The 15,185-nt window shown below is 39.1% G+C and overlaps 1 protein-coding gene across 1 annotated transcript; it reads right to left on the bottom strand.

The window, feature by feature from the left end:
• Positions 1 to 866: 866 nt before the first annotated feature.
• LOC127445020 (mucin-22-like) lies at positions 867 to 4,835 on the bottom strand. Its single transcript, XM_051704735.1, has 4 exons — positions 2,038 to 4,835; positions 1,816 to 1,877; positions 1,434 to 1,591; positions 867 to 1,240 (listed from the first exon to the last, which is right to left on the bottom strand). Exons 1-4 carry the CDS (start codon positions 4,603 to 4,605, stop codon positions 1,113 to 1,115), a joined length of 2,916 nt encoding a protein of 971 aa, XP_051560695.1. The 5' UTR covers positions 4,606 to 4,835; the 3' UTR covers positions 867 to 1,112.
• Between the last annotated feature and the right edge of the window lie 10,350 nt (positions 4,836 to 15,185).

Here is a 15,185-nt window from a genome sequence, read left to right as displayed (position 1 = left end):
AGTCGGACAGAGCTCCATCATTTCCGGGGTGGTGTGCAGAGATGGGGAGGGTGGCAGCTTTCAAGGAGATGGCAAGTAGAAGGCTGGGTTTGGGGACTTGTTTCTTAAGATATGGGGTAATAATTTCTCTCAGGGAGGGGATGGGGAGAGAGTAGTTTAGTTTAGTTATGTATGTTTATGTAACAAGGTTAGTAGTTCAGGGAAGAAGGAGGTGGGAACTGGTGAACATTCAAACATATTTTAATTATAAAATAAACACAAAACGAAAGTAAAGTGTCAGCCCCTCGTGTACTACCGCACAAACATAAACAAAACACAAAGTCCAGGCCTGGTCCTCTCTCGTCCTTCACTGTCATCACTCCTCCTTTTATCCTCCCGGAGCTCCCCCGTGAGACAGGAGGCCGGTGCGGCGCGCAGGTTAGTGATCGCGCCAGCAGCCTCGCTCTGTTCCCACGGCTTTCGGCCCTGCCCTGCTTGCCACAGTTTATTATATTTTTCTTTTTTTACCTTTTTGTGTGTGTGTGTGTGTGTATTATTTTGTGTGACCACAGGGGTGTTCGTAGGGGGTCAGGGTGGGGTTGGTAAATGGGGAGGGATATCAGGTGGGGTTAAAATTTAAATGTTGAATTGATGTGTATTTTTTGAATCAATAAAAAATGTTAATTGGAAAAACACTCAATTTTGGAAAATAAGCTCAATAAATATGTTCATTTTATTATAATAAATATGACATAATGCAATATTAGAACATACTTGGAATATTAGAACATACTAGACAAAATAATGTATTATAACAACTGTTTTAATCGAACATAACTGTTTTAATCTAAAGCTATACATTAGCTTTAAAAGATCCACTTCTTCCTCCCATAGAAAAGCATAAAACATAAGAAATTATTTCCATTTTTTTGATTCAACAGCCTGCGGTTAAGTGAATATATTAGTCACCAAGAGAATTGTATTCTTGAGGAACAGTGCAATATCAGTCTTATTTTTATATTGCCATATACCATATTTTAAAGTAAAATACTTTTAACGTAATAAAAATTGTAAACGTTTTTTACATTTGTAAGGGAATATTTTGCTGTTTGGTTGATGTATGGTTAACTAATTTACAGGAAAAGCTGTAATAGTTTTGACATAATAATGAGGCATATTGTTTGGTGTAGACTGGATTCAATCTTTGATCCACTTGAAGCTGTTGTGTTTGTCATAGCAGCAACAGATGTAGCAGCAATAGCTGTTAGAAAAAGAAAGCAAATTACATGGAACCCATTTAGGACATACTGTATAGGACAAAATATATAAGGCCTTATGTTCCTTTTTTCAGTATATCTTATTGACTATAAATTCCATAAGATATGTTGAGTAATAGTGTGAGGGACAGTTTGTGAGAATTTATTTGATATGTTTTAAAATGTTGTCAGACATACCTGAACCATTGACTGAAATTGAGGAAGCAATTATGTTTAGTGGAGCAACATCTGTTGTTGCCACTGATGCCACAAGGACATCTGCAACTTCTTTTACTGTAGGGACAGCTTGTGTCAAGTTGAAAACTAGTTGTGTTGTGGTGATGATTGACCCAGGTCTGAAATATATTGTACAGACAGATGTCAAACAAGATTTCTAAAATAAGCATGTTACCAGTAAATTATCAGTTTATTGCATTCTCTTTCTTCATTTCCTTTCTTTCTTTCTTTTACATACACACACACACACACACACACACACACACACACACACACACACACATACTGTACATACTGTACTTATGCACATGAAATGAGCTGCATTGCAATATTCTGTACTTACGTGAATCTTAAGACAATCACTCTGATGAAGTTAGCATACTTCAGTTTGTAGACTGCTTCAAGCTGTAGCAAATAACACACAGTTGCAGTCACTACTTTGGTATAATAAACTATAAGTGTTTATAATTTAAATGTTGCCTCTTCTCTCAGCTACAGGTTAAATAATCAAGGAAGATCTCATCACTGTGCCTCCTGTAAATCCAGTCAGTGGATCTTAACTCACCCTACTTTTGGCTTCCTGAGCCCTCTTTTTGAAGCCTGCAGAGTTTGCATCTTTGAGGTCATCTGTATATGTGTCAAAAGAGCGAAAAACTAATTCTGTAATGATCTCAGGCACTATTGGAGTAGCTTTTGTGGTAGTTGATGTAGGGGGTCTTGTTGTTACTTTTATTATTGCCTTGGCTGTTGTCGTTTTTGGGTTTGTTGTAGTAACTGCTGCAGTAGTTCTGGGTATATCAGGACGAATTTTTGTGGTGGTTAAGAATTCTGTTGTTGTTGTTACAGATGTTATGGCACCTGATGTTGGTGTTGTTTTTGCTGTAATTTCAGCATTTGTTGCAAAGGCAGTTGAAGAGGGAGTCACTACAGCTGTAGTGATAACTGCTGCTCTAGTGGTGGATGTTCTAGCAAGAGTTCTGGCTGTTGGGGGTCCTGTTGTTGGTGGTGGTGGTGGTATTATGGATGTTAAGGCTGCAGTTGAAAAGGGAGTGGCTGAAGAAAGAGTAAAAACTGTTGTTTGTGGTGCTGTCCTAGTAACTCCTGCACCTATAGTGGATATTCCAGGAAGTGTTGTTATGGCCACTGAATGTTCTGTAGAGGTCACTGTAGCTGTTGGTGTTGTCGATGATTTGGCTGTACTGACATTTGTACTTTCAAAGGCCGTTGAAATGGCAGTAGCTGAAGTTAAAGAAGAAGCTGTTGTATGTTGTGCTGTCATTTTAACTGCCCCTTGATTGGCGGCAGTTGAAGAGGGAGTGATTGAAGTACCTGCTCCACTAGTGGTGGATGTTCCAGCAAGGGTCGCTGTGATTAATGAAGATTCAACTGTTGTTGTACTTGCTGGTGTTGTGGATGTTTCAACTGAACTAACAGTTTTACTTTCGAAAGCAGTTGAAGAGGGAGTTGCTGATGTAAAAGTAGAAGCTGTTGTTTGTTGTGCCATTGTGTTAACTGCTCCACTAATGGTGGATGCTCCAGCAAGAGTTGTTGTGATTGCTGAAGATTCTACTGTTGTTGTACTTGCTGGTGTTGTGGATGTTTCAGCTGTACTAACAGTTGTCCTGTCAATGGCAGCTGAGGAGGGAGTGGCCGAAGTAAAAGTATAAGCTGTTGTGTGTTGTGCTGTTGTGGTAACTACTCCACTAGTGGTGGATGTTCCAGCAAAAGTTGTTTTGATTGCTGATGATTCTACTGTTGTACTTGCTGGTGTTGTGGATGGTTGGGCTGTACTAACTGTTGTACTCTCAATGGAAGTTGAAGAGGGAGTGGCCAAAATAAAAGCAGAAACTGTTGTTTGTTCTACCATTGTGGTAACTGCTCCACTAATGGTGGATGTTCCAGCAAAGACTGTTATGATCGCAGAGGATTCTACTTTTGTACTTGCTGGTGTTGCGGATGTTTCAGCTGTACTAACAGTTGTCTTGTCAATGGCAGTTGAAGAGGGAGTGGCGGAAGTAAAAGTAGAAGCTGTTGTTTGTTGTGCCATTGTGGTAACTGCTCCACTGGTGGATGTTCCAGCAAAAGTTGTTTTGATTGCTGAAGATTCTACTGTTGTTGTACTTGCTGGTGTTGCGGATGTTTCAGCTGTACTAACAGTTGTACTGTCAATGGCAGTTGAAGAGGGAGTGGCGGAAGTAAAAGTAGAAGCTGTTGTTTGTTGTGCCATTGTGGTAACTGCTCCACTGGTGGATGTTCCAGCAAAAGTTGTTTTGATTGCTGAAGATTCTACTGTTGTTGTACTTGCTGGTGTTGCGGATGTTTCAGCTGTACTAACAGTTGTCTTGTCAATGGCAGTTGAAGAGGGAGTGGCGGAAGTAAAAGTAGAAGCTGTTGTTTGTTGTGCCATTGTGGTAACTGCTCCACTGGTGGATGTTCCAGCAAAAGTCGTTTTGATTGCTGAAGATTCTACTGTTGTTGTACTTGCTGGTGTTGTGGATGTTTCAGCAGTACTGACAGTTATACTGTCAATGGCAGTTGAAGAGGGAGTGGCCAAAGTAGAAGTATAAGCTGCTGTGTGTTGTGCTGTTGTGGTAACTTCTCCACTAGTGGTGGAGGTTCCAGCAAAAGTTGTTTTAATTGCTGAAGATTCTACTGTTGTTGTATTTGCTGATGGTGTGGATGTTTCAGCAGTAATAACAGTTGTACTGCCAATGGCACTTGAAGAGGGAGTGGCCGATGTAAAAGTAGAAGCTGCTGCTTGCTGTTCTGTCATGATAACTGCTCCACTGGGGGAGGTTGTTCCAGCAAGAATTGTTGGGATAGATGAGAACTCTGCTGTTGTTGTACTTGCTGGTGTTGTGGATGGTTCAGCTGTACTAACAGTTGTATTGCCAATGGCAGTTGAAGAGGGAGTTGCCAAAGCAAAAGTAGAAGCTGTTGTTTGTTGTGTTGTTGTGGTAACTGCTCCAATGGTGGATGTTCCAGCAAGAGTTGTTGTGATTGCTGATGATTCTACTGTTGTTGTACTTGCTGGTATTGTGGATGTTTCAGCTGTATTAACAGTTGTACTGCCAATGGCAGTTGAAGTAGGAGTGGCTGAAGTAAAAGGAGAAGCTGTTGTTTGTTGTGCCATTGTGGTAACTGCTTCACTAGTGGTGGATATTACAGCAAAACCTGTCACGACTGCAGAGGTTTCTACTGTTGTACTTGCTGGTGTTGCGGATGTTTCAGCTGCACTAACAGTTGTCCTGTCAATGGCAGTTGAAGAGGGAGTGGCAGAAGTTAAAGTAGAAGTTGTTGTTTGTTGTGCCGTTGTGGTAACTGCTCCACTAGTGGTGGATGTTCCAGCAAAAGTTGTTTTGATTGCTGAAGATTCTACTGTTGTTGTACTTGCTGGTGTTGTGGATGTTTCAGCTGCACTAACAGATGTACTGTCAATGGCAGTTGAAGATGGAGTGGTTGAAGTAAAAGTATAAGCTGTTGTGTGTTGTGCCATTTTGGTAACTGCTCCACTAGTGGTGGATGTTCCAGAATGAGTTGTTGTAACTGCAGATGATTCTGCTGTTGTAATTGCTGGTGTTGTGGATGGTTGGGCTGTACTAATTGTTGTACTCTCAATGGCAGTTGAAGAGGGAGTTCCTGATGTAAAAGCAGAAGCTGTTGCTTGTTGTGCCATTGTGGTAACTGCTCCACTAGTGTTGGATGTTCCAGCAAAGACTATTATGAATGCAGAGGATTCTACTTTTGTACTTGCTGGTGTTGCGGATGTTTCAGCTGTACTAACGTTTGTCATGTCAATGGCAGCTGAAGAGGGAGTTGCAGAAGTAAAAGTAGAAGCTGTTGTTTGTTGTGCTGTTGTGGTAACTGCTCCACTAGTGGTGGATGTTCCAGCAAAAGTTGTTTTGATTGCTGAAGATTCTACTGTTGTTGTACTTGCTGGTGTTGTGGATGTTTCAGCTGTACTAACAGTTGTACTGTCAATGGTAGTTGAAGAGGGAGTGGCCAAAGTAAATGTATAAGCTGTTGTGTGTTGTGCTGTTGTGGTAACTGCTCCACTAGTGGTGGATGTTCCAGCAAAAGTTGTTTTAATTGCAGAAGATTCTACTGTTGTTGTACTTGCTGGTGTTGTGGATGTTTCAGCAGTACTAACAGTTGTACTGCCATTGGCATTTGAAGAGGGAGTGGCCGATGTAAAAGTAGAAGCTGCTGTTTGCTGTTCTGTCGTGGTAACTGCTCCACTGGGGGAGGATGTTCCAGCAAGAATTGTTGTGATAGATGAGAACTCTGTTGTTGTTGTACTTGCTGGTGTTGTGGATGGTTCAGCTGTACTAACAGTTGTATTGCCAATGGCAGTTGAAGAGGGAGTTGCTGAAGCAAAAGTAGAAGCTGTTGTTTGTTGTGTCGTTGTGGTAAGTGCTCCAATGGTGGATGTTCCAGCAAGAGTTGTTGTGATTGCTGATGATTCTACTGTTGTTGTACTTGCTGGTATTGTGGATGTTTCAGCTGTATTAACAGTTGTACTGCCAATGGCATTTGAAGTAGGAGTGGCTGAAGTAAAAGGAGAAGCTGTTGTTTGTTGTGCCATTGTGGTAACTGCTCCACTAGGGGTGGATGTTCCAGCAAAGACTGTTATGACTGCAGAGGTTTCTACTGTTGTACTTGCTGGTGTTGTGGATGTTTCAGCTGCACTAACAGTTGTCCTGTCAATGGCAGTTGAAGAGGAAGTGGCGGAAGTTAAAGTAGAAGCTGTTGTTTGTTGTGCCATTGTGGTAAATGCTCCACTGGTGGATGTTCCAGCAAAAGTTGTTTTGATTGCTGAAGATTCTGCTGTTGTTGTACTTGCTGGTGTTGTGGATGGTTCAGCTGTACTAACAGTTGTACTGTCAATGGCAGTTGAAGAGGGAGTGGCCAAAGTAAAAGTATAAGCTGTTGTGTGTTGTGCCATTTTGGTAACTGCTCCACTAGTGGTGGATGTTCCAGAATGAGTTGTTGTAACTGCAGATGATTTTACTGTTGTACTTGCTGGTGTTGTGGATGGTTGGGCTGTACTAACTGTTGTACTCTCAATGGCAGTTGAAGAGGGAATTCCTGATGTAAAAGCAGAAGCTGTTGCTTGTTGTGCCATTGTGGTAACTGCTGCACTAGTGTTGGATGTTCCAGCAAAGACTAATATGAATGCAGAGGATTCTACTGTTGTTGTACTTGCTGGTGTTTTGGATGTTTCAGTTGTACTAACAGTTGTACTGCCAATGGCAGCTGAAGAGGGAGTGGCCGATGTAAAATTAGAAGCTGTTGTTTGCTGTTCTATCGTGGTAACTGCTCCACTGGGGGAGGATGTTCCAGCAAGAATTGTTGTGATAGATGAGAACCCTGCTGTTGTTGTACTTGCTGTTGTTGTGGATGGTTCAGCTGTACTAACAGTTGTACTGTCAATGGCAGTTGAAGAGGGAGTGGCCAAAGTAATAGTAGAAGCTGTTGTTTGTTGTGCCATTTTGGTAACTGCTCCACTAGTGGTGGATGTTCCAGTAAAAGTTGTTTTGATTGCTGATGATTCTACTGTTGTTGTACTTCCTGGTGTTTTGGATGTTTCAGCAGTACTGACAGTTGTACTGCCATTGGCATTTGAAGAGGGAGTGGCCGATGTAAAAGTAGAAGCTGATTTTTGCTGTTCTGTCGTGGTAACTGCTCCACTGGGGGAGGATGTTCCAGCAAGAATTGTTGGGATAGATGAGAACTCTGTTGTTGTTGTACTTGCTGGTGTTGTGGATGGTTCAGCTGTACTAACAGTTGTATTGCCAATGGCAGTTGAAGAGGGAGTTGCTGAAGCAAAAGTAGAAGCTGTTGTTTGTTGTGTCGTTGTTGTAAGTGCTCCAATGGTGGATGTTCCAGCAAGAGTTGTTGTGATTGCTGATGATTCTACTGTTGTTGTACTTGCTGGTATTGTGGATGTTTCAGCTGTATTAACAGTTGTACTGCCAATGGCAGTTGAAGTAGGAGTGGCTGAAGTAAAAGGAGAAGGTGTTGTTTGTTGTGCCATTGTGGTAACTGCTCCACTAGTGGTGGATTTTCCAGCAAAGACTGTTATGACTGCAGAGGTTTCTACTGTTGTACTTGCTGGTGTTGTGGATGTTTCAGCTGCACTAACAGTTGTTTTGTCAATGGCAGTTGAAGAGGAAGTGGCAGAAATTAAAGTAGAAGTTGTTGTTTGTTGTGCCATTGTGGTAACTGCTCCACTGGTGGATGTTCCAGCAAAAGTTGTTTTGATTGCTGAAGATTCTACTGTTGTTGTACTTGCTGGTGTTGTGGATGTTTCAGCTGTACTAACAGTTGTACTGTCAATGGCAGTTGAAGAGGGAGTGGCCAAAGTAAAAGTATAAGCTGTTGTGTGTTGTGCCATTTTGGTAACTGCTCCACTAGTGGTGGATGTTCCAGAATGAGTTGTTGTAACTGCAGATGATTCTACTGTTGTACTTGCTGGTGTTGTGGATGGTTGGGCTGTACTAACTGTTGTACTCTCAATGGCAGTTGAAGAGGGAATTCCTGATGTAAAAGCAGAAGCTGTTGCTTGTTGTGCCATTGTGGTAACTGCTCCACTAGTGCTGGATGTTCCAGCAAAGACTAATATGAATGCAGAGGATTCTACTGTTGTTGTACTTGCTGGTGTTTTGGATGTTTCAGTTGTACTAACAGTTGTACTGCCAATGGCAGCTGAAGAGGGAGTGGCCGATGTAAAATTAGAAGCTGTTGTTTGCTGTTCTATCGTGGTAACTGCTCCACTGGGGGAGGATGTTCCAGCAAGAATTGTTGTGATAGATGAGAGCCCTGCTGTTGTTGTACTTGCTGGTGTTGTGGATGGTTCAGCTGTACTAACAGTTGTACTGTTAATGGCAGTTGAAGAGGGAGTGGCCAAAGTAATAGTAGAAGCTGTTGTTTGTTGTGCCATTTTGGTATCTGCTCCACTAGTGGTGGATGTTCCAGTAAAAGTTGTTTTGATTGCTGAAGATTCTGCTGTTGTTGTACTTCCTGGTGTTTTGGATGTTTCAGTTGTACTAACAGTTGTACTGCCAATGGCAGTTGAAGAGGGAGTGGCCGATGTAAATGTAGAAGATGCTGTTTGCTGTTCTGTTGTGGTAACTGCTCCACTGGGGGAGGATGTTCCAGCAAGAATTGTTGTGATAGATGAGAACTCTGTTGTTGTTGTACTTGCTGGTGTTGTGGATGGTTCATCTGTAACATATCTAACAGTTGTATTGCCAATGGCAGTTGAAGAGGGAATTGCCGAAGCAAAAGTAGAAGCTGTTGTTTGTTGTGCCAATGTGGTAACTGCTCCACTAATGTTGGATGTTCCAGTAAAAGTTGTTTTGATTGCTGAAGATTCTACTGTTGTTGTACTTGCTGGTGTTGTGGATTTTTCAGCTGAAGTAACAGTTGTACGCTCAATGGCAGTTGAATTAGGAGTGGCTGAAGTAAAAGGAGAAGCTGTTGTTTGTTGTGCCTTTGTGGTAACTGCTCCACTAGTGGTGGATTTTGCAGCAAGAGTTGTTGTGACTCCAAAGAATTCTGCTGTTGTTGTTCTTGCTGGTGTTGTGGATGTTTCAGTATGATTTTCTAGTGTTGATGTTGTTGGAGATGTTTGTGAGCTTACTGAAGACAAAAGGTTATTATTTTAAGTTATTCTTATACTGTTATGTTCACATATGTACTTCAGATATTAACAAATAAAAGGGTTATCAGTGCATCAGTGCAAGTATATGGGTCAGTTTCATAATAATTGTTATAAGATTTATTCACCTACCGACAAAAATGCATATTAAAATAAAAGCTTTTCTCTCCATCCTGGAAAGAATCAGTTGGTGATGATAAAAGTCTGAAAAGTAAGCAATTCATCAGTTATTCTACTTTCGTATACAGTACACACATACACACTTCTTTTTTCTATCATTGTGGGGACTTTCCATTGACTTCTCTAATTTTATACTGAGCTAATGATATATTCTATGCACTAACATAAACATAACCCTCACAGAATCTTTTTTGCTTTTTTACATTTTCATGAATATATTACTTTTACAGATGCCATACATCGTAGGGACAGTTGGATTGTTCGCACTGTCCTTGTGGGCACATTTGGTCAATTTTTCAATAGTGTAGGCAAAAGGCAAAACCGGACCCACTCATACATGTTTACACAATCTATTTTGGGACTATTGTTTTTATAGCACGCATAATATATTAACTACAGACTTACCCTAAACACAAAAAAAAAAAGAATAATAATTTACTTTAGTTATGAAAAACGTTTGCATTTTTACACTAAAAAAAACATAATTTATTATGTTTTTTAAGCTATTTGAATTATGGGGACACTAGAAATGTCCTCATAAACCACATATATAGCATAATACCCTTGTAATTACCTATAAATAACCTAAAAAATGTCCTCGTAAACCACCCAAACCTGCCCACACACACACAAACAATTGTTGGCGTGACCACACTTTGCATTTAAAACATTTTAGAGAACTTGCCACAGTTCTTTTATCTATCACAGTTGCTTGATGCTCTTGATGTAATATAAGACTGACTCAAAAATGTTGAGATCTGGGTTCTTTGGGGGCTATACCATCTGTTGCAGGACTCCTTGTTCTACTTCAATTCTGTTTGCAAAAGGGGTATTTAAAGATCAAGATTCATATTTCATATGGACACACTAAAGCAGAAGATAAAAAAATCACTGTCTTAAGACTGCTTTTGTGGAATCTAATGTGCCAAAACATTTTGCCCTATACCTTAAGAATATGCCTAAACTACGTTTGTGACAAGAAAAAATTATACTATAGAAGAAAATGAAGCACCAAAACATAAAAGCATTATCAGTTTTTCACTCCTTCTTATTATCTCAGATAATCACACAATGAAAAGAAACTGATTTACAACTAATGAGCAGTTTCCAGTTATGCCAAATATTATGTGACTATTTGTATATTAAGACAAGAATTGAAATTCAGGCTACAAGATGAGAGAAACCCTCACAAAATACATTTAATTTCTACCACCCCTGGAGTCGCAAGTTCGAATCCAGGCTGTGCTGAGTGACTCCAGCCAGGTCTCCTAATCAACCAAATTGGCCCGGTTGCTAGGGAGGGTAGAGTCACATGGGGTAACCTCCTCGTGGTCATGATTAGGGGTTCTCGCTCTCAATGGGGCACGTGGTAAGTTGTGCGTGGATCGCGGAGAGTAGCATGAGCCTCCACATGCTGTGAGTCACCGTGGTGTCATGCACAACATAACACCATAGTGATAAGGTGCGTGGATTGACGGTCTCAGAAGTGGAGACAACTGAGACTTGTCCTCCACCACCCAGATTGAGGTGAGTAACCGCGCCACCATGAGGACATACTAAGTAGTGGGAATTGGGCATTCCAAATTGGGAGAAAAAAATAATAAAATACATTTCATTTAGTAACAGTAAACTGACAGCACTTTTGCCATCTTTGACCAGGGAAAAAACTAATTTTATTTGTTTTCAAAATTTATAAATTTTCTGGCATGCTATTAAAATATAATGCTTTGGGAATTATGTCTATAATTAACAATATGTCATAAGTATAGCTATTCAATGAAAAATGTAGCCATTAAATGTCCTTACCAATCCTTGAGCAGATAAATTGAATACTGAACTGTAAAATGAGAACACCTTTCCTTTATTCTTAATCCGCTGTTGGTTCTAGTTCTGCTATGTTCCAGTTTTGGCGCTTCTCCTGACTCACCTGTGGCGATACAGCCTCCTAAATAGAATAGGATGGCGTGCTGATGGTTGATTTTTGTTTCCTATATTGAAATAAGCGGTGGAATGCCTCTTGCCAAACGCTGTGAATCAGGGGTGGACTGGGAAGAGAAATCGACCAGGGATTTTACATAGAAAGTGGGCCAAAAGTTGTTGAGCGGGTTCCTTTTCTGCATATCGCTGGCCCCTGCGGCATATTTGTTGCCGGTTCTGCATAACGCGGCGGCTCATTTCAGCTTATCGCGGCCCATTCGGCCCGTTTCGCAGCCGGCCCGCCCGGTTCTCCCGATGGGTCTGATTTTTAGACTAAATTTGGGATTTTAATTTATTTATCTTATTTGATATATTCTTGCCGTCTTTGAAATGTTATTAGGCTACATTAAACACCCATTTCGGTGAACATTTATTAAAACAATTTCAATTGGGATGCAAATGGTAATTTATGTAACATTTGCACGAACAGTTTAGTTAATGCTGCTGCGGCAGCGACAAACCAAAAGGCATGAATTAAATGTTATTAGAATGACATAATGATTTAGGTTTATGACTAAATCTGATTCTGAATGTCTGAAATCTTCTTCTTATTTTTTATATATTATTTTATGGCTATTCCAAAACACTTTGTGCGTTCGTGTAAAATATTAAATAATGAAAGAATATAAAAATATTAAATACATTAAATTACAGGCTTCTAAATTCTGAGTTTTGAGTTTTCCTTAAAACAGTCATTTGAGACTGGAAAATTTGACTCTGACGTGTAAAAGGATCATGTCTGGTGTGTGCGTAAGCATTTGTTTCAATTATCACCATGCAGAATATTTACAAATAGGCCTATACGTCAACTGATCATAACTGTTACACATGTGAGAGTCATAAGAGGCCAACACAAAAGAAACCCACTTCACCAAAGTATTCTTTTCATTTCTCGCAGGCACTCGTCCTTTACCCAACAGATAAACTCCAGTGTGGACAGAAATGCATGTTCAGTATCGTAAAAATTGCATATATAGTGCAGTTGGGACACTCACTAGTTTAATTGGTCTTACAGATCAGTACTATTACTGTGTGCATCTCTCCTATAATTTTTACGCATTTTTTGAGCTGCCTATAAGTTTTAATTGAATTAAAATCCTAAATTAAAATGAAATGAAAACTGAACATTTTTGAAACAGTCATTCATTTGACAAATAGGCTAAATATTAAAATCAAAAATCAAATCGGCTAAATATAAAATAAAACAGGCTATTGGTTTCTTTGTGGATGTACACTGTTAAAGATGTTCCTGTCAAAAAAAAAACAAAAAAAAAAAAAACAGTAAAGAACTGGCAGCAGGGATCCCAGCAAGTTAATGTAAAATTAATGGTGTCTTGCTGTTGCTGAAATTAACAGATTCTGTTTTTACAGTAGCAGTATACAACTGTAATTTAGCAGCATATAGCTGTCAAATTACATACTATCTACTGTTGTTGAAATTAACAGCTAAGTTCCCAGCATACACTGGCATGAAGAAATCACTTTGCTTAAATATCCTTGCCTGTTTTTGTTTTAATGTGTAATGCATCACTACTGCTACCAGGGCCGGCCCTGACATAAGCGACATAGGCAGTTGCCTAGCGGGCAAAATGACAGAGAGGCGCCATAGGATTTTATTGTATTTTTTTTTCCTCATGAAGTGCGCCCTCTCGTGACGTCTGTGCGCCCCTCTACACATATATTGAGCACTAGAAATACATGATTATATTATAATCGGATCCTTATCATATGTGGACAAAATTAGTGAAAAAAGAACCAAATAATCAGGTGCGCAAGGCAGTAAGCGGCACAAAGAAGAGCAGCAGAAAAAAAGAGCAATAAAAAGATAAGAATCACAAGTTAACGACTGTTCATGTCAGCTGCTGAAGTTGATTTACTACTTTAAAATAGTTTATTTAGAACCTCTTAACTGGCGTGGACACTGTGGGCCGTTTTTGCTTGTTTTATTTAAGTTTAGTGCAAGTTAAGTACAGTGTATTTTCTTTAAAATAAACTTAAGCTTCTATAATGTTGTTTTAATTTCAGTTATATTGCTGCTTGCTTTCATGTCACCAATAAACATCTAAGTGTCTTCTTTTAAAAGAGACCATGATTAGGACTGTAGTCTAAAGCATTCATGCTAAGCACCCTCAAACGAACCTACAAACCCACCACAATAATCAAAACAAGCAAGTGCAACCCCCCAATATTTATACGATGATCAATGGAAACATGTAAATGCTTCCGTACCAAAATAATTGCACATCCCTACACAATTGAATATGTAAGACTAATAATGTAAATTGGCAAGCAGATTTCCTTGAATCCCAGCAAACACACAAAAATCCCTGCATTTTGTGAACACACAAAATGCTGCATCAATGTATGTCCTAATCTGCAGGCGCAGCATTTTACTGTCATTTTCAGCGACAGATTTTTTTTTTTAAACGAAGCAATAAATGTTTTGTACACAAAAAGCTGTTCTTTATGTTGTTTTAATAGCATTAAACATGATTTAATCTATTATCAAATGTGTAATTACAATACATCTCCACTTTATACAGAGCACCCCCACTATTTTCAGAAGCACCCTCAGTGATTTTGATCTGGAACCGGGATGTTTTTAGAATGGGGGGCGCCAATCTAAAATCTCACCTAGGGCGCCAACAGACCCTGGGCCAGCCCTGATTACTACAATCAGTATAGCGCCATTTGCAAAGGTAGGATCAGACATTCAGTCTGACCTTGTATTTGTCTTCCAAATAGTACAGTGCAACAATTTGTATCTTACTTAAAAACAAATTGACTAGCTGGAAGAACATAATCTAATAATAAAGAAGGTCCAACGTGCCAGCTCAAGAGAACACTAATCACTGTAATGGTGACTTCAAACAAAACACAACTACTGATAAAAAAAAACAACAACACTAAATAAAACTAACACTTCTATTAAGTCTGAATAAAAACCTTTGTACATGTTTTTTTTTTTTTTTTTTGTACAATTTTTGTAGCCCCAATGCATTGCCAAAGCATACATATTTATTCAAGTGCAAAGGCTTATGGGTATTTCACCATAATAACCCACAATGCAGTGCTATACTGTATTTTTTTTAATCCAAATGAATCTATTTTAATCTAGTCTAGATAAGTTATTTGATAATTTATTAACCTGACAAATAATTACACCAACAAAACAAATTATATATAGTTTACATAAAGCAATATATATATATATATTAAACATTTAAAAGTGTCCCTTGAAAATATTTTTTTTCAATGTACTAAATATGGGTTTATTCCATGCTATAAATACGTATTTTCACAATGTTGCAGAAACGTTATGACGTTTTTATCACATCAGCATACCTCCTTGTGATGTGTACGGAACTTGTTAAAGGTGGGCATTGATAAATGTTAAGTAACTTAATCAGCTGTGTATTTAAAATTAAAGTACGTTTTTAACGATTTGAAGTAATATGAAGTAATAATGTGCTGTCCAGTCTAAATATTGCAGCAATGAAATCATGTGGGATTAATTTGCCTTCCTAAAGTAGAAAGATTTCAGATACTCAGAGGACACTGGATGTCATCTGATGAATAATGCTCACATGCAAAGCTCACCTGTAATTTGGGGATCATGATTTATTTCACAAAAGTAAATTAAATCAGCAGCCATTGTCCAATACTTTGTAAATGTGCTTTTTTGTTCTCAGTTTTCTTGAAAACATTCATTAGGCTGTTATTATTATTATTATCATTACTAACTCCCCCAGTGTTCAAACCAAATCTACACCACTGCTTTCATTACTTAGCCTACGTGCTTGCAAGGCAGCTCTTATTTATATACTTATTTTTATTCTTCTCCTCCACAATTATCTGCATTTAATTCAGCTTTCATTTCAGATTATTGTTTA

This window comes from Myxocyprinus asiaticus, chromosome 8 (genome assembly GCF_019703515.2).
Source record: "Myxocyprinus asiaticus isolate MX2 ecotype Aquarium Trade chromosome 8, UBuf_Myxa_2, whole genome shotgun sequence".
Classification (NCBI taxonomy): Eukaryota; Metazoa; Chordata; class Actinopteri; order Cypriniformes; family Catostomidae; genus Myxocyprinus; species Myxocyprinus asiaticus.
The sequence above is the reverse complement of the archived record's forward strand: the minus strand, read 5'-3'. Positions and strand labels throughout refer to the sequence as shown.